Genomic DNA, 19,795 nt, shown 5'->3' with positions numbered 1-19,795 from the left:
GCCTAAGCCTTACCTTACCTGAGTATCTGTATAAGGAATTAGAGCAGGAATTTCGTGCTGCAACAGTGTGACGTGGTTGGCATTGTTAGCACACACACTTAATTAAAAATAGATGAATTCATTAATTAAGTATCTCTTCAACCAGGATTTTTTTGTACCCTTAAAAACACTTCTGCTCCATTAGAGGAGGGGCATTCTACACCGCTGCCAACATCATGAAAAATATACTATGACATCGACAAAACACCACAGTTTACATTTTGGTCAAGCTACGTGAACAGAAAGCACAGATTGTCAACAGCAAACAGCTTCCGAAATACTGTGTATAAAGTGAATCTGTGAATTCTCGTCAAAAATTAAAAATGTTTATCGTGTGTGCTCATGGTTGACAGTGCTTTCTTCTTCTTCTTCTTCTTCTTCTTCTTCTTCAACAGTGTGCTTCTGGAAGTACTGCTCCCAGAACTGATCGCCTCTCGACCTGCGTTGTCCTGGCTGGTGCTGGTCTCCCTCCATCCTCTCCCAACTTTCCTTCCTCGTCACCCACCCATCCTTTTGTCCCATCCATCCATCCATCCATCCATCCATCCATCCATCCATCCATCCATCCATCCATCCATCCATCCATCCATCCATCCATCCATCCATCCATCAGAAGGTATCCTTTAAGTTCTTGTTGTTGTTACACACTCTAACTGATTGCCGGTGACAGTGTTGAACTCATCTATTGATAGACGAGTGCACAATGAATTAATAGCAGCTTGTACATGCTAACTGCTCGTTAAAGAAGTGGACCTTATAGCTTGAAGGTATCAGGCAGAGTAACTGTAATTCCCCGTTTGCACTCTTTGTGTTAAGCTAAGCTAACTGGTTGCCTGTTTGCTTAGTTCAAATTAAATATGTGAAATGTTAATCGACCTCAAAAATCAGTATCAGTCCAGGCCCCCAGAAGCTCATATTGCATGACCCTTTGTTCCATCCATCCATCCATCCATCCATCCATCCATCCATCCATCCATCCATCCATCCATCCATCCATCCATCCATCCATCCGCTCTCCCTTCCTCTCCTCCGGCTCCTCTCTGACCTCTGAGTGCTAGGAGACTGTTGTTGCGACATCAGGAAGCCCTGCGCCGCCCCCCACGCCGGCGCCAGCCCTGACTCGGACCTTTTCGTTCACTCATTAATTAACAAGACTGACCAATGAAAGATGACGATGTGTGCTCGTGGCCGGGCGCATGAACAAACCCCCCGTTAACCCTCTCTTTCCCCTCTGAGACAGACGCATGTCAGTTTTTGAATGTGTGCGCCAACTTTGAAATAAAGTTAATTTCTAGCATGACAAACACCCACTGTGACAATAAAGATTGATATTTTATTTTTTCACAGTTACACTCTCTTTAGTTGTTCATTGCAAAAACAGACTGATGCCGCGAGCTCACGTGTCTTCAGATGTAAATTACACGCTCGTTGTCGAGGGGCTGCAGGCTCTGAAGTGCAAAATACAGTAAGATTCTGTGTTTTGTAAAAATGTAAAAGAAATAAAGAAAAAAGCAAAACAAATTCATCATAGAAATTTTAAACATCTTAAATGTGTAAGTTTTAATTGTATTTTAGGGTTTCTCACAGTGTTTTGTACATTTGTCGTTTCCTAAAATTTGTTTATTGGTTTTGTTAAATATTGTGTTTTGCACTTCTGGGCCACCGTAGTTGCAGATGTGTAGTAATTCATCATTAACCGTGACAAGACTATGACAGTAACACAGCAAACCTGTTAAAAGCATTTTCAGAGAGTGAAAATTGTGTCTAATTTGTGGTATTTTAGCATCATCTCACACATGGTCTGCACCCAGTTTAACAGAATTTGTCTATTTGTGTTGAACCAGGATTTTAACTGAAAGAATGATGAACTTCAAGCCATTCATTTATTTCCCAAGCTGTCCAAGCATTGTGTTTTATCCGAGAACTCGACCATAATGCTGTTTGAAGTGCGACTTTGCTCAGTTTTATTACTTCACAGCGCCACAATATGAGCAGAAGCGCATTCTTCCTCTGGATGTTTCTATGGTAATTGAGCTGTGTTTGCTGTCTGGGTGTGCAAACTGCAGAGGGTTTCCACAGAGGTCATCATCGCTGTCGCCCCGGTGACGAGCGTGTGTGTCTGCACATGCTCGACTCGCACATGCGTGGATGTGTTAAATATAAAGGGTCTTCCACGTGCACTTTGGATCCTTTGAGCAAAGAGTCGTCACATGTAGCTTCACTGATATGAAGTAAAAATACAGTGTTCAACATAAAATAATATCATAGGGAAAAAACAGGCTAGTTTAATGAATCTCAGTTTGCTGATTGGTTATGATTTAAGGCTGTAAATGTTTATGATTAATGCGATGACACCTGTCTAATGATTGTTTCTGTTGCATTCACAGTCTCTCAGTAAGCAAGCTGCATATCACAGTCACCACGGGGAGCTCCAGTGTAACGGCAGTGACGGTTCAGTGCAGTCAGATCGGCTCGAGGATTCTGCGTCAGGTGTTTGTACACGTACTCATCACCTGTGCTGCTGCGAGCGCAGGCAATAGGTTTTCATTGTTTTTCATGTTAAAATAGAAAGATCGCTTGACTGAGCATAAAAGACTGACACTGTTAAAATGATGATCGAAACACAGAGACAAGAGACACAGTGAAGGCCGTCCACATAGTGATAAAATCAGTTTAATAAAGATTCTCCCCAGAGAGGATATAAGGCCAGAACACAGCAGGCTGGTGGCAGGGTTGGTTTGCTGCAGATAACGCTCACATCTCTGCCAGTCACTGCTGCCTGAAGGCCATTAAACAAGTGTGTTTAATGAAATAAAGCTGCATTCAAGGTAAGTAGGAAAAACATAACGTGAGCTGTCGTTTGGACAGAATTAAAATTGATGTTTGCCATAAAGGTGAAGGCCGGATAAAGGTGATTCTTGCATGGCATAATGGCAGCGTCATCACTGATGAACAGGAGATGCTGAGATGATCAATAGGATCAAGGATCTGGATATTATAATGGCGGTCTTTGAGTGTTTTGTAATGTGTCAGCCAGAGAGTCATCATCACCAGTTAAACCAACCAGCACCAAGACCTGCCCACACTCAGCCAGTCAGTAGCATTAGATACAAAAGAAGTGTGTCGAACAAAATCACAATCTGAGTAAATAGTGTCATTACAGAGTACACGTTGAGTACAATTAGCTGTTTAACAGAAAAGGCTCTTAGCTAGTGAAGCCTCGACATTAAACTCTTCAGTGTTTCATGTTAATTTGACTACTGATTCATCATCCAGACAGATATCTGATGAAGGAAGTGGAATCAGACTATTTATTTCACACACAGAGGGCCAAACGTTTACACTGGGAGGTGTGAACTGGACTGTGGGAGCAGCAGGAGAACATGAAGAGGAGCCACTGAACGCAGCCCACAGGTACGTTGTCTTCAAGATTGTGAATGCATGTCATTCAGTAAGGCTTTTTGCTGAGCTTGTGATGCAGTGCCGGCACACAAAAGCTAATGCTGGCTAGCTAATGTTTGTTTTTGGGAAATATTAGCTAAATACAAAGCTAAAAGTTTCTTAGCATACAGACTGGCAACAGCATGTCTCTGTCCCACCTTTAAATCCCATAAAAACCAAAACAGGAATGTCAGACCAGTGACTTCCGGGCTTCACATGCTAGCAGTTTCCCTCGTTTTCCAGTCTTTGTGCTCTGCTAAGCTAACAGCTCCCGGCTCGAGCTTCATGTTTAGCGTACACTCATGAGCAGAAGCCGTCATCTCATCTGACTCTCGGCAAGAAAGCAAATGAGTGCATTTTCCAAAACGTCCCCTCCTGTTTGATTATATATGAAGGGCTGTAACTGACAGTACTGTTTGTGTAATATTCTTTATTTAAAATGAGTTTGAATAGCAGCTTTGTACACTTAGATTATTTTTTCTGATTAAAACTTGTGTGTTAAGTTTGCTCTAATTGTCTGACTAGCTAATCATAGCAAAAAAAAAAAAAAGAACTAAATGGTTTTTAATGCAGTCATACTGAACAGCAATGCTTGCTCATTGCGCTATTTATTCAGTCTTTGTGGTGAACTTGGCCCTGCCATTGTCTGAAAAGTCAAAAAAAAAAAAAAGAAAGAAATCAGGAATTAATTCTGCCAGACCTCAAATTACCGGTTGTTGCTTTTTGTCAACTGATTAGCATGAAGATACGACTGTGCAACCCAACCTGTGAGAGCACACACATGTACACATACACACACATTTACTGTAGACACACACACGCATACACACACTGTCTACTTGTTGTACCCCCCTAGAAGTATGCATGCTCTGTTCTATCTCATGTATTGACCCCCGGTCTCTCCCTCTTATTTGATTCGTTTTGCAACATCCAGGTAGGCAAATTGGATCTCCCTCTCAGCGGGGCAGGTGCTGGTGAACTCCTCCCTCTGATAGGCGCAGTTTAAATACCTCCACACTCCTGTCATCTCCGCTGGAATCTGAAATCCACGGTATTTCTTGGCCACGACCTGCAAAAAGAAAAATATGAGCGGTCCTTGAAGTGTTCCAGCAGTCCAGTATTATCACCGTCAGTGTCAATTAGCTCTTGTGTTTGGACCAAATAAGAACCTTGAAGATCATTATTTTCCCTACAGAACATCAGGCTGAATGAACCTTAAGGATGTGGAGTTTAGGCAGCAGGTTGCAGTCCGCCAGGGTGAGCTCAGAACCGTCGAGAAAGCTCCTGGTGGACTCGGGCAGGTCTCCTGAGGCATCGGCGTCAATCTCCTCAGGCAGGGGAGTCCTCAGGAAGTCATCAAGGCGCCGGAGAGACTTCATCAAAGCTTTCTCTAAGGCTGCAGACAGAGGTACAGAGAGAGAGTCGTACAGTTCACATGGCTGTAAATATGAACATCACATGACCTTAACTGGCAGAAATCTCTCAAATAACTCAGATCATCCCAGATTGTCTACCCTCATCCACACCAAAGCTGCATATTTTTGGCCACTTGCAGCACTTGGCCACCAGCAAAGTGAAAACACAACACTGAGTTAAGCAGCCGATACAGAGCATCATTAGCATTCATTTATTCACTGTGCTTACAGTAGTAGCACTCAAGTGTCCCACCGTACTGCAGGAATGGCACATTGCATTGCATTGTGCTGCAGCATAGCATGTGTTACAGTACAATGGCAGCAGGTGGCGCTCAGCTTACACTCACATCAAGTACCAACTTCAATGCATGTGGTCATCTGATCTGTTTCTGTAGAAAATATTCCTCTGTGACATCAACATGGTCAATACTTTCCTGAAAAGCCTGTAGAATGCACTCTGGCACATGTCTTCTGCCCTCTGGTGGATAATCCATGCATTGCAGGCAGCTTAAGCACCAAACTGACTATATTTACAACGTCTACTTACTTATTAAACCATGAACTCTCTCCGTTTGTCCCTCTCTCTTACCGTCGTTGGTGTCTTTCCGTGGGTTTTTGATGTACGCTGAGAACTTGGCGAACACATCGATGCCCGCTGTGTTGGCTTCAGGATGCCTGGGAGCCAGTCTGGGGTAGCTGATGATGAACACACATAAGAGATGTGCATGCGTCTGCAGAGATGCTAACACATTAGCGTGTGGTGCAGACCTGCGTGTCAAGCGAATTCCTAATTGGTTTTCTCATTGTTTTCTGTTTTCACAGGCTAAAATTGATTCCTGTTCTCTTCTTCAGTGTTATTTATGTTGTGGTTTGCTAAACGTGACATTGCCTTTGCGGTGCACATGTGCCTTGCTGTGCCAAAGAAATGTGTCCTAATGTAACACCCATGTTATGTTTATTATGTGCGGCCCGGAAAAGGATAATTCCATCTTAAGCCTCTTCTGGCCAACTGCTGTGCATTCATGGGGCTTTGTGTGGGTTTGTGTACCGCGGTGGGGTCAGTTTCTCCTCCAGGAACTCCTCGATCTTGTTGACATCGACCTTGACCTCACCGTTGAAGGTCACAAAGGGGGGGTTGGTTCCTGGGGCGAGGTCCTGCAGGTCAGCCGGCTTCCTGACGACGCAAACCGTAAGTGTTTACCGAACTCAATTAAATCACAGTTAATTTCAAATATTTCAAGTACTTTTCTCCTGATGCCACAGATACTGAAGCTGAATGATGGTATGTATGATGGATATTCATACAGTGAATATGAGTGTGCAGCATGTTACCGTTTGAGGTCGACGGTGGTGACGTTGAAGATGACTCCTTTCAGCCACAGGATCATAAACAGTCTCTGAGAGAATGGGCAGTTACCAATGCTCTCCCCATCACTCCCCGCCTATGCACGCACACACACATGCACACACACCCAAAGACGAACACAGACACAAAGCCACAGTGAGTGTCGGTGTCTAAAATGAGCTGCAGAAGAAGCACAAAATCATTTGCAGAAACAATCGCAATTGAATGAACAGTGTAAGACGGCAGCCAGAGAAACAAGAACGCTGTGGCGGCCACGCATGGATACTGTGTGAATACGCCATCAAGTACTTGCAGACAGCATCACTCACCTTTACAAACAGCTCAATAGTTGGGAAGCCCAGTGTTTTAACTGCGATGTCATACAGGGACATGGTGAACCGCCCAGTTCAGCAGGGTTGAGTGAAAGCTCACGCTCGTCTAAGACAGCTTCTTATCCCAGAAAGAAAACCCAAAGCGACGTATTGCGCTCAGGAGAAATTCATGTTTGTTTAATCCAAAAGTGATCCCGTCATCTCCCAACAAATCCACCATATCCGTCTGACCGCATGTCCGTCTGACCGCCTGTCCATCTGCCTGCTTCTTTTTTCAGCTTTCTCTGGTATGTCAGTGTCTGCTCCACACAATCCCTCTTTGTCAGAGCAGATATTAAACACTCTCAAGTGTAAATGTGTGTGTCTTGATCACATTGTGGGCCAGGGGAAAGAGGCTAAGCATTAGATTTGGTTGAGGTTTGATTGGGTCTGCAGTGGTTAAGACCGGGACGAGGAGCTGATGTCATGTGGCAATATTCAACATATATGTGATACCACACAAGATGTATTTCTGGATACTGTGTTGCTCCATCCACAATGTTCAGACACAGGTTTTTAGAAAGGTAAAGTCTGTCTTTGAATAACGTGGGAACTTGACAAGCTGACAAACAGTTAATTGGCAGTTAATGTGGAGAAAACCGGGCCTTAACTTGCTTACATAAACATCATGATCTGACACGAGGTCAGTGTCTGTGTAAGACTTCCCTCATTCTTCACGGGAGTGGGCAGCTCTGGAATCTGTGCTCCATCACAAACGCACATTTACATGCACAATGTGTCCAGTGTGAGTGTGCGTTGCAGCCTTGGGGAAAGATGTTTTCGGCGCCCACAGCAGCCCAGATGTCTCTTTGCTTTTCTGTCTTTTATTTGATGTACATGATACGTTATGCGTGAAGCTGCTCATCAGAAGTCAAAATAGTGTGGGCGGAGGTGCTGTACCACCGAAGCTCTGCACTGAAAGATGACATCAGAATATCGCTTTAGCAGGAAATGTCAGAGTTAATCACCAGAGAGAGCAAACAGCTGAAGTTTAAAAGACCAGTCAGACGTGCAGTCGCTTAAATCAGCCTTTAGTTTATTGAAACGGTTGCCTGTAGCTGGTCCAAATCCCCCCAGCAGATCCCAACTCGCCACTGAAAGCAATGTTTTTCTGGTAATTAAGTTTCCTTTTATCCACATTAAGTAAAATCTTAATAATGACTGTTGGCTCTTGGACTCTATCCCTTTGAATCTGATCGACTTGGTCAGTGTTTTTATCAAGTAAAGCACCTGCATTTTTGTTACCTTGTGTTTAGGTTAGAAAACCCACCATGTGTGATGGAAGACAAGAAAAAGCTTCACAGACGTATTGATGGGGCTGAAGAAAGACAGAAAACTGAGCGCACTGGTCCCCTTAGAAAGCTGGAGGTACGTCCATTTTAGAGAAAACAAAATCAAATTAATAAGTGCAATAAAAGCCACTTAAGTCACAGAAAGTAGGTCGATTTAAAAAAAAAAGTCTAATAAAGGTCGTTTACATCATCAGGTCCACAGGAAGGGGGACCCAGTAGGGGGTGAGGCTGAGTAGGACAGCTCAGGTCGGCCTCATCAATCAAAAACCAAATAGACCTCTGTCAGTCAAACCTTTGTTCATTTTGTTTCCAAGCTGTTCAAGATAACGTGCATGCAGAATGGAGCTTGAGGCGAGTGTGTTGTTTCCAGCAACACTGTGCCCAGAGCTCTCCGCACCAAAACAGCAGGCTAATCAGCTTACAGAGTGAGAATGTAGAGATTAACCCTGCATGCTACTGGCAGCACCAGTATAGCACTGTAATACAGCCATCGGTGCCCTAAAACCAGCTCCACTACAGTGCCATACAAGATGAAGACAGAGAGGAAAGATCTTATTGTAGTCGTGTCGTTTTGACAGAACTGCTCCATGAAATCCTCCCATTAATTGGTACATGCAGTACTTGTGTGCTGCTGAGTCCGGCGACACAGAAGGACGCTTGAACCTTCCCATAATATTTCCATCTACCTCAGTCTGTGCTGCCAGCAGAGTTCCTGACAAAGGCAGCCATTGTTTGAATGTGAGCTCCCACGGAGAACAGGCTCGCTGTGTGTATGTGTGAGGCCGCTCTCAGATATTAGTGCATTTTTTCTTGGCGTTAAACCTCTCGGCTGGCCGTGAGCAGGCTGCCCTCTTTTATTCTCGCCTCAGTCAGGAATGCGCTGCAGAGCCAGGGAGCGAAATTAAACGGTGTGTGCGTGTGCAGGTTGAGGTGACACGTGCATCTTTACTAAGCACACGCACGTGTAGAGCTTTCATAATGGTAGAGTGTAGTGTGTTCCTATTATTTTGTCCACAACCTGTAGAGTTGCATGCATGGAGCAATGTAGGCTACCATGCCTGGTGGATTAGGATATCACTGTCTTAATGGGATAAGGGAAGCAGATCAAGATGGGGTTTCTCTCACTTGCTCTCTATCAAGACTGTGTGCCAATAAGGACAGCGTCCATGCCAAAGACAGCCACATCACACCAGCACGTTTGTGTGCAGAAAGCAAAAGAAACTGTGATGTACACAACCATTGTTATGTTGGATTTAGAAATCTCTTGTCTGCATGAATTCTGAGTTTCCTTGGAGCTCTGAAGTCACCAGTTTTAATAGATTAGATTAGCATTTTGCTGCTTCGCTCTGTTGCTATTACTTTTTCTTTTCCAACAGGCATGTCACAGGACCGCCTGCCTGGGCTTAGCTCCATAACCCTGAGGCCAAAATGGCTTGGCTCAACAGTGGCCTAAATCCTGCGTTGGCGTTTTCCAGAATTATGCCAGTCTCCTACTGAACGATGCTCCGAAGCTGGTCCAAGTGTGCTGCTCAGGAGCTCCTCATGTGCTGCTTATTGGAACCCTTTAATTCTCGGCCCGAGTCAACATTTCCCCAAAAATTTGACCTTGAGGCTGCATCTATGAATCCAAGCTGGTTCACATTTGGCCTCCAGCGGCTTTCGCTGATGCAATAGATAAAATAGAGCTGCATTTAAAAACAAATTTAAGCGACTGCATTGGTTGCTTCAGGTACCACAAACCAGAAATGTAGGTATTCAATTGGCCAACACAGTGAAATACATTGCTGGCTTGAACGCAGTCATAGAGTCGTCTCTTTATTGCTTTCTTTTATACTGTTTATCTATTAATTGCAAAGTTCATAACGTCACTTTACTGTTTTAGAACCGTTAAACTGTCATGGTGTGTTACTTTGACCAAGGAGCCGTGGAGGAACCCTTGTTTTCTCAGTGTATTAGAAGAGTTATTGACCCAGGGTGGACGTGCAGTATGTGGTGGCTCAGATGGTTCGTTACCTTGACGTAGAGGGAGATCTCGTAGTCCTGGTCTTGGGGCGTTGTGTTGTTCCTGTGCACGGGGGGCAAAGGGCTCTCCACCCTCCTATGGGAGATCAGTTTCACCTCCTCTCTCTTTTCATTCATCTCCTCCCGCTGGGGGAAATACGAATGGCCATCCTCCAGCAGCACCACTCGCTTTTTCTTCACCTGCTCATCCCTCTTTTTGGGCAGCGATTCGTCTTTAATCACCGACTTCAGCTCCTTTATCCAGTCCTCCTTCCTCGGCGGGCTTTTCTCTTCTGCCGTCGTTTCCTTCTTCGTCCATTCTTTTCGTCCCCTCTCAGGTTCCCAGATGTCTTTCTTCACAGGCCTCAGTTCTTTCCTCCACTCTTTCACTTCTGGTGCTCTCTCCTCTTCGGGTTGATCTTTTTTAATCCAGGCATTATCTTTTCTCCTGGGTGACAACACTCTTGCTGTCCCCCATTCTTCCTTCCTGGGCGGCTGCGTCTCAGGACTCAGGATCCCGTTCTCCATTGCTTGCTTCAGTCCTTTAACTCTTCCATTTACGTCCAGCTCTACCTCTACGTTGTCGTCTTTTGGCTTCTCATCCTTATCTACCTTCTCTGTTTTTTCATCTATCTGTTTCTCATCGTTGTCCTCAAGGAGTTCAGCCTTCTCTCCTTGCAGTTCTTGATGCTCTCCGTCATTTGTCTTGAATGTGGTGTCTTCAGAAGGAACTGTAATGGTGGCAGGCGTTTGTTCTTCAAGTTCAGTACTCTGACTTTCCTCTATCTCTTCGATCTCATCATCTAAAACAGTCACCGGCTCTTCCGCCATCTCCACCTCTCCCTCCACTGCTTCGTCTTCTGCGTCTCCTCCCTTCTCATCTTCTGCTCTTAGCTGTTCCTTCAGGTTTTCTCCCCAGTCTGTCCCTGCTTCTTTGAGGACCTGCGAAGGATGTTCTTGCAGATCACCTCCCTCCTCTGCTGTGGGCTCATGCTCCTCTGATGTGACCTCAGGTCCTGGCTTTTCAGGTTCAACTTCACCCCCTTCCTCCAGTTCAAAGGCCTCCTCCACCTGGTCCAAATCCACATCTTGCCGCCTGTCTGAAGGCGCCTCCTCCTCACACTCCTGTACCGGTTCTGGGTGATCTTCCCTGTCCTGGTTTTCAGCTTGAACCGTCTCCTCTTCTTGCATTTCTAGATCACCTCCTTCTGTGTCCTCTTCCTCACGCAATGGCTCTCTAAGGACATTATCACCTGTCTTACCCTCCTCTTCTCTGCTCTGTCCTCCCCCATCCGTCACTGTTAGAGTATTAACCCAAACCTGTCGCACCTCCTTTTCCTCTAGCACCTTCTGTTTGATCCCTGCCATCCTTGTTTCCTCAATCCCTACCTCTGCCTGCGACTGTTCTTTAGAGGCGACAAAGGACACGTCTGGTTGCTCTACCACCTCATTTGCTTTCCCCTCTACGTCTAGAACATCATCACAGGAGGACATGGCATCTTTTACGATCTCCTCATTTCCCTCATCCTCCACCTTCGTCTCTATACAGTCCCTCTGTTGCCATGTGCTGTTACTATTAATGGGCTCAACTTCCTGTCTTCTGGATTCTGAGTTGTCCTTCTCTTCATTGTCACTGGTTAACTGGTTGGTCTGACTGGTTGCGGTTTGGCACACATTGCCTTGATTGCTGACTTGTTTATTCAGTCCCGTTGTAACAGGGATCACATCTATTGTTGGCTCCTCAACGCTTGCCTCTCCATCAGTGGGTGGAGTAAGGACTTGTGTTTTGTCTGCGTCCTCGGTAGAGTCCTCTACATCATCGGTACTGGACACTACCTGATGTTCCTCTAAGCCATTGTCTCCGTTACTGGTCTTATCATCCCTGAGCTCTGTGTCTGAACATGCCATCACCTCTTCTTCATCTTCTTCATCGCTGTCTAATATCTGCTCTTCACCTTTCTCACCCTCCATCAACACTGAAAGGTGACATGGGTTTTCAATCATTGTCTCCATGTCTTTTAACTCTTGCCCTCCATCGCCTTCACTGTCTTTCTCTCTTGTCTGTTCATCCATCATTTTGTGCTCCTCATCCTCCACTTCTGCTCCTGCTTCCCAGTTGTCCTCCAGTCTTTCACCTCCTCCCTCACCCTCTCTTATTTCTCCATTTGTTAACAGGGCAGCTTGGATAATCCTCACCTCCTCCCTTTCACTGTGCTCGCTGCTTTCTCCTTTGGCTTGCCCATCTCCTGCCCCAGCCATGATCAAAACATCCTCCCCTACCTCCTCAGCTAGTTCCACCTCCTCATCTTCCTCTTCTCCCTCCTCATCCTCTCTTCCTCTCTGGGCATCCAGGTCTGAGCAAACACCTAGTGGGCTGTGGACAATTGCCCCATTTGACAGGTCTGGGTTTGGACAGGAGTCTGACTGAGCCATTAGGCGAAGTTTAGGAAATAATGGGACACTTACTGAGGAATAATTGGTGCCCAAGTTTCCAGGATCAGTGTGCAGTTCTGTAAAATGTCAGTTTTGTGGAGTTGGCCCAGTATTCCAGGGAAACTCAAGATTTTAGAGGTTCTGAGACTAAGATTGCAGAATGGTTGTAGTTTCCTGATTCGGTCCAAAAGAAGGCTTTTCTGAGGATGCTGAGGCTCCAAAAAATGTCAAATAAAAACAGTATTCCAGAAAATATTCACAAGGGATCTCACAGTGTGTCTGGTGTTCCAAGGCGAGAGGCTTGGAGCAGGAATTAAGTGTCTCAAAGGTCACGAGAGGACTCAAATCCTGGAATAGCTCCCAAGTTGCTTTGTGAGGGATGATTTGAGATGAGTCCAGCTGTCCACCGTGGTAGAAAGGTGAATGTTCACGAAGCGTCGCAGATCGTAAAAGGCCCGCAGTATTCCCAGAAATGCAGAGGAAAGAAAATCCAACTTCTGAGACTTCACCTCCAAATATCATAAGACAGTATATATTATTCAGATGAATGTATGGTTTGTAAGTACGCACTCTTTTTACTCTACGCCTGTGTGGGGCTCTCAGATCAGCACTGCACCTAGAGCAGCGTTAGACATCAATAAATACAATCCACCTCTTGCTCTCTCTCGCTCTCTCTCTCTCACTTTCCAGTGGATTAAATGGAGGCTGATCCCCACATGACCAGGAGCTTAAACCCCTCTGCCACCCAGGGACCAGCACCAGTTAAAGTGAGTTGAAGTTCATTATGCACACACACAAACACACACATGCTGGGTGAACTCCAAATTTCAGCCCCACTCTTCAGTTTTACTTTTGAATTCTCCTTTATTTCTGCACTAATTTTGAAGAAATTGTGCAAGCTTGGATGATATTGATGTTGATCCCTCAACTTTACATTTAATCAGACCAGTGCATCATGGTCAGTAACACACTATCAGTTATTTGTCTTTATATTTTTAACAGCGGACATGGATAAGCTTAATTTATCTTTTCATCTAAATAATTATTTTTTAAATGATGTCTCTCATCATATGCATTTCTTACACGTTTCTCTTCTATAATTTGGATAACAGTAACAACTGCATGATGTTTCTCAACCTGTAATAAGCAGAAGCTGCCACAAGAGGGCAGTCTCTTGACTCAGTGAAATAGTGCACAATGTTTTGAAACTGTTAACCCTAATTATCAGGAAAACATGAATAAAAATTACTTCATTAGCAAGATGGCACATTTATCTATGAATAAAATAAAAGAAGTAAACTTTTGTGATAGTTCTTCGTCTTTTTTAGATGATAATGGAGATAATTACATTATTATAACTACACAACTATTTATAATATATATTTAAATATTACGAGTGGTCAGTATTTGTTAATGCAGTTGCATAGACCGGTAAAAGCACCGTTTAACACCATTAAAATTTAAAATACAATTAAAATGCAATAAAGACTCCAAAACCGGAAACGCATGTCTACGGTTCAATTTACGTCATCTCCTTTATCCGCTGCGCCATGCTAACAAATCCATTTGAGAGGTTTATTTGTGGTCAATATTAGAGAATTTTGTTCGGATTTAACCTGTGACAATACCCGCTGTTAAACGCCCGGGTTCACCTATAGGTAACCGAGCAAAGATATTCACGGAATATTACGTGTTTTGTCTTTTTAGTGGTTTCATTTCAGATTCCTGGTTAGCTTAGCTTGCTAGCCTGCTTAGTCCGGCTTGTAAGCTAATACACTCAGGAGCCGCTTTACTTCTGTGAGCTGTTTGCTTGAAAACATCGTTGATAGGGCTGTTTGACATCTCATTATCATGAAATAACATCCACGCTTTATTGGTACGTATGACAGTAAATATATCCTTGCATTAGCCACTGCGTTAGCTGCTACAGCTACAAAGATGTAGATGGTGGGCGTTAGCTTTTTTCATGTGTGGGGATTTCTGCTTTGGTAAAATGGTTTCGTTTTTGTGCTTCCAGAGGACACTTTATCAATAATAAGTCGTGATGCAGCAAGCAGAGAACGGCGGTGAAGAGGAGGCGACGGTAGATGTCCAGTTTACCGATTTGCCGAACGCCCTGATCGCCTGCAAAGTGCCGGAGGATTTGTTCAATGAAGGCAGTCTGAAGGTAAGGGCAAAGTGCTGTGAAGATCAAGACGGACTCATTACAAACGCTGGCATTGTGTTCAGCTGCGTGCCTTTTTCTTTATTGGATGTGTGCCGACCTTAAGGGTTTTGCTTTTGGATTTGTAAAATATAAAAAGTAACGTGCTGTGAAGTGTAATGTAAAGCTGCTGAGCAAGGAAACGCAGGATCACCTGATTTTTGAATGGAGTTTGGTGCTGTGCTGAACTGTCCTGTGCAGGTCCACACAGGTCCAGTTTGAATCAGTAGCAGTATTAAAGATGCATATTTGAGTGAATTGAGGCCCCTAGATGGGAGTAACTAGTTCAATATCTCTATGACTAAGATGATAACAACTTCCTGGTTCCTTAGTCAGCCTGTTATTTAATAGCTGAACTTGGGTCAGTTAATTTTATCCAAGCAGATGAGGCACAAGAATGACATCAGCCACAGGATGTATCATTGAGTTTCCAATAATATTCAGTTGGCATTTGCTTCTAGTCTTGTATAACTAAGACTTCTGCCTAACAATAGATTTGGAAACAGTCCACAGACATGTAACCTGGGTGTAAACTACACATAATATATTAATCTATTTCAGGGTTTTTCTTGTGCTCCTGTGAGTGTAGGCCTTGGGAGGGGGTTGATTTGTGCTTGGTGAAGTGGAAAAGGTTTTTGTGAGTTGATGAAAGATGGGCGGCGTGACTTATGCTAAAGATTTCCGCACCCTTTGTTTAAAAAGCGGCTTATTTTAGCTTCACACCTCAACACCTTGTGATGCATTCTCTCCGTGATGGAGGCATAAAAACGTGACTTTCACTACTAAAAGGCAGGCTGAGATCTACAATAAGGACATGCCATTAAAACCACCTGAAGGCCACGTATTAAACCTTAATACATTTTCAGTACCAACAATAAGGTGTGTGTGTAGCATGGAGCTTTAAAACTCGTTGTATTGCGTACATGCTTAGATTGTTGCTAATGGTAAAAATGAGATACAAATGCATAAAATCAGGTCTCTGAATGGACTGCGAGGGCAAGTTATGACTCATTGAAAAGTGATAATGGAGCACTGTAACACAGCTAGATGGAGTCTTGAAACACATTGTCACTTCCATGACTGCAGCAGTGTGTACGGAAACCAGCAGGCACGACCGATTTGAAGCTTCCCAGCCGTTTGTCAACAGGTTGTACAGGCTCGGTGAAATTCTCAGCATCAGCAGACGTCACCTCATCAGATGTTCTGCCATGAGCTCGACTTGACAACAAATAAACCTTGTAATTAGAAATCAGCCACTTATTCAAGTATTTGGGTCCATTCTGAGTGAAGTGCAGTGATTTTCTGCAATGGTGCTTCTATTTTGAGTTTCCTGTACTCGTCAGATGCTGTTCACACCGTGTTAACGCTCACTTTAATATCTCTGATAGCATTAGGCCACTGCTACTTTAAGGTAATACTGGATTTACAAGATATCTGCATCGATGTGACCAAAAACAGACGTTCACATCAGGCTGGTTTATTTATTTATGCAGTTGAGCTTTATGAAAGACATCCATGATGATACTGTGAGTAAGAGTGTGTTGAAGTGCTGAGCTCCTGATTATGGCAGAGTCACCCAGGGTGTTGCAGAGTGACACTGGTGGCTTCAACAGTGACTAAAGCTTTGTTGTCGGTGTGTGTGCTGAGGTTCATCAGCAGTAGAGAACAACAGTCAGACAGTGGAAAAACAGTCTCAGTGGAAAACAGCCAGGGACTCAATAGGGAGCTCATCGTGCTCTTTAAATCATTAGGAAAATATTTGTTTGAGGAAAAAGTGTTTTATATGTGGGATAGGACACCAGCTATTTCTTCAAGACAGCTTGAACTCCGTGACACTGCCAAAGAAAAGTCACCACAGTGTTCAGGCTGAAACTGGAGAGTCAGCCTGTACTCTTGTGCGTGCAAATAAAAGCGGGTGATTTAGCAGCCGCGCAGGGACATTGAGACGAGCCGGCGTTTGCTGTGGGTGCTGACGTTGAAGGAAACAACAGAGGCGAGGGGCAAAGGGCATCCGGTGAAAACTTGAGTTTTTTTCCCCTCCCTCCATAATCCTGCTACTTTGCGAGGATTTAAGGGTCAGCCGATTTATCGTATGGCAGGATATTCCACTGAGGGTGTGTGAGTGTGTCATGAATTCTTGAGAACATTCAGTCGTTCTGGTAACGCATGAGTTTACTTCAGCAGAACAGGCGTCTTCACGGAAGCAGACGTTTTTATGCTTGGCTGACATGACAAAGGTGGTTAATCAACAGAAGCAAAATGCCACAAAGTGCAGTGGAAACATGCTTGGTGAATAAATCATGGCGTACACGAAGCTCTGCCACCTACTGTTTATCTCTGTGGACCAACTCCCCTTATTCACACAACATCAGCAGACACAAATGTTTACATACTGGCGTTTTCTTATGCTGAGTTTGTGCAAATGTGATTAAAATCTGGGCGGAAACCATTTTATAGTCTGTATAAGACTGACAACACAATGAGACGTTCCATTTTTATTCATCAGGACTTAAATCATAGCAGGTTTATTCATGCTGGTATCAAATTTCCATGTACTCGGTACTCATCAAACTTTCATGAAACTAATAATAGAGCTGAAATATAGTGAAACTCCATCTGCGCCATGTTGGCCATGGATTTTATTTTCATAAATGCAAACAGGTTGGTTGTTTAAAGATGGTTTTGATGGTTAAAATCAGCCTAAGTGGCATGTGAGAGGCCACTCTAAATGCAGATAAATCAGCCCTGCCGGTGAATCGTGATATTATAGCAGATTTATCAGTGTCGGCATAAAATTTCCATTCATTCGTTCAAAGGCTGCAAATCTCCCACAGTGTAGTCTAGTATTTGCTGGGAAGTGAAGCTAATCGGACTAAGGCTTGGGTGGAGGACGTTTGAGGCTGCTCCTCCAGCCTTTGTTAAAGAGTTCGTGCGATCATCATTCACCCACAGATGTTTCCTAAGACCGGTCAGATGCTTCAACTCGACGACTTGTTGCTGACGTGGCGCCGTTTGAGCTTGTTTTTTCAGATCTGACGGCCACAATTTGCATAAAAGCGTGAGATATTTTCTATCCAAATCCATATCAGTGAGTTTCCTCCTTGTCCGTCACGTAGAATAGTACCATCCGCAAACTGTGGACAGCTAGCTAATGTTAGCATAGCAGACTGTGGCCACAGTTTCCAGAGGCTTTGGAGGCCTTGTTGTGATTGTTTTGCCTCTGTTTGACCAGTTGAACTTGCTCTCTCATGACTAAACAACATCAAACTGGGAGCACCGTGCTGCATTCACTGTCCCTACTGAAATCCGTGCTGGTTGTTGTAATGACGCTAATGTGAACTGTGTATTTCACCATAAAACCGCTATACTGACATGTCCCTATTTGTATGTTGGAGGAAACAGGATGTTCTTTTGAAATGAGTCCCTTTACGGGAATGAAGCCGAATGTATTTTCCAGTGTGTTATGCATGTCAAACTGTTCTCAGCCCAACTGGAGCAGAAAACTGACTAAAAACAGCATTAATAAACCAGCATGGAAGAATAGATTTGGGTCAGGAAAAACTCTGATGTAGGTCTGGAAAGTCTCATGGGCTTTTCCAGCAGGACACACCCAGTGGCAGCTACGGATGAGAGCATAAAAATACTCAAATAATTAAGATTATAGATGTGTGATCACAGTTTCCAGTGCAGTGGTTAGCAGTACTTATCTTACCCAACAGGAAAATTAGGTTAGGCATGGATGGACGGATGGATAAGAAGCACCAGCATCAGACAAACAAGTTTCAGGCCCAGTGGAAAATCTGAGCACTTTTGTTTTGTTCACCGTGCGCTGACTCAGACTTAGTGTAAGTCCATGGAAGAGATTTACTGTTGTTATTCTGAAATTGTCCCTAAGTTCAGCGGTAGGCGGGTGGAGCTGGAAAAGGGATGGATGTGTCATGGTGCTCCAGGCCGTCTTTTCCTGTTCTGATATGGAATTCGTTAAAGCCGCAAGGAAACAGCCTGTCAGTGGAGTCTGGCTTCCGTAACTTGATGTGCTTTTGGCTGAAAGTGGATTTTGTGGCAGGACGGATCACAGAGCTCAGGTTTAAAAATAAGGATTTGTCACTGGGATTTTTTTCTCTGGAAGGAGCTGGAATCCACCTAAATTACAAAGAGGGTTTTGATCTGTCTCTCAGTGGTTGCAGAAATGGAGACCGGTGTATGGATGTCCAGAGTTTGGACGATGAGCAGATTTCAGTCATCATGGAGACTGCCTCAACGTGTCACCTGGTGGAGCAGCTGACCCCTGTTTGTTACTGTAAGAGGTGTTGAGTGCGAAGCGATCACATGCAGGCAGAGCAGAGGTCAGAGTCTTTGCTCTCAGCTGTTGATCTGGAGAAACGGCCTCGTGTCTTCCCCAGTAAAGCCTCTGTCAGCAGTTCTTCGTCACCTGCCATAGAAGGGGTCACCTGTGCGTGCGAGAAGGCAGATAAATCAGTATGGATCTAAAGATCAGCTGATGATTAGCAAGAAATTGCCAAACAACAACAATAATGAAAAGCAGGGCTGCTGAGGGCTGCTGTCCTGTGTGTTTCATGCACTGAAATATGATCCAGGTGTGTTTTGGTTGAAGGTTCATCAGATACCAAAACACTGCTTGGTGTTTGTGCCTTGGTGGATTTTACTGCTGTGGAAAATGAGTGCGTGTCATTTCATCCTACAGCGCAATTACACCTTTCGCCGTGTTTACACCTGGTGTTTCCGACGCGTCCTCGTTATCTTCATCGAGACTCATTTTATGGGGGTTTTGTGCCGCTCTGCCAACGAATTTGTGTGTTCATTAGTGAGCTTTAGAGGTGTTTGTAGGTGGATTTTGTTACTGTTGGACAGAGCCATGTTTCCTTCCTTTTTCCACTCAGCTTAACTACCCGGCTCATTGTGGTAGCTAACTCTCTTGCTAATCTACGTTGATATTAGCCTCTTAAAGCCAGTATGGGGCCAGGCTCTCGCCCCTTCACCGCCGCGGTATCGCCCTTCAAATATCAATTGCTAGTTGAACTTTATAACTTTCACCACGGCGCTGGAAAGAAGAGCATGATGCAATAAAAATGTAGCAGCTGGCTAGTAACACAGCGCTATGTCCAGTATGTGTCAGGCAATCAGGACTCGCTCATGTGTGCGCCGTGCATGTGCACACCTGTCTGTCGGTGTGTGTCGCCGGCCTATCTGTCCAGTGAGGGAATGGAAAAAATGGGAAGATGAAACAAAAACAT

The 19,795-nt window shown here is 44.3% G+C and overlaps 2 protein-coding genes across 4 annotated transcripts in view; one reads left to right on the top strand and one right to left on the bottom strand.

Annotated features, from left to right (window-relative positions):
• Positions 1-2,682: 2,682 nt before the first annotated feature.
• Positions 2,683-12,943, bottom strand: LOC139327924 (chloride intracellular channel protein 4). 2 transcript variants are annotated; one of them, XM_070957954.1, is made up of 6 exons: positions 6,570-6,819; positions 6,228-6,337; positions 5,944-6,069; positions 5,485-5,591; positions 4,695-4,876; positions 2,683-4,549 (listed from the first exon to the last, which is right to left on the bottom strand). In XM_070957954.1, exons 1-6 carry the CDS (start codon positions 6,630-6,632, stop codon positions 4,388-4,390), a joined length of 750 nt encoding a protein of 249 aa, XP_070814055.1. In that variant the 5' UTR covers positions 6,633-6,819; the 3' UTR covers positions 2,683-4,387. The 2 variants fall into 2 exon arrangements, with proteins under 2 accessions (XP_070814055.1, XP_070814054.1); XM_070957953.1 differs by lacking the exon at positions 6,570-6,819 and adding an exon at positions 9,917-12,943 and having other exon boundaries at positions 2,698-4,549.
• A 918-nt stretch (positions 12,944-13,861) lies between these two features.
• The window catches only part of LOC139352111 (calcipressin-1-like), a 248,609-nt gene continuing 242,675 nt past the window's right edge, over positions 13,862-19,795 (top strand). Inside the window, exons 1-2 of one of the 2 annotated variants that reach the window (XM_070994184.1) lie at positions 13,862-14,213; positions 14,355-14,504. In XM_070994184.1, the coding sequence (XP_070850285.1) occupies positions 14,382-14,504 (123 nt within the window). In that variant the 5' untranslated portion in view covers positions 13,862-14,213; positions 14,355-14,381. The remainder of the gene's footprint in view (positions 14,214-14,354; positions 14,505-19,795) is intronic. The other variant, XR_011603623.1, reaches the window with a different exon arrangement.

Source organism: Chaetodon trifascialis, chromosome 24 (assembly GCF_039877785.1).
Source record: "Chaetodon trifascialis isolate fChaTrf1 chromosome 24, fChaTrf1.hap1, whole genome shotgun sequence".
In the NCBI taxonomy this organism is placed as follows: domain Eukaryota; kingdom Metazoa; phylum Chordata; class Actinopteri; order Chaetodontiformes; family Chaetodontidae; genus Chaetodon; species Chaetodon trifascialis.
Note: the sequence above shows the minus strand (reverse complement) of the source record. Positions and strands in the feature narration are given on the sequence as shown.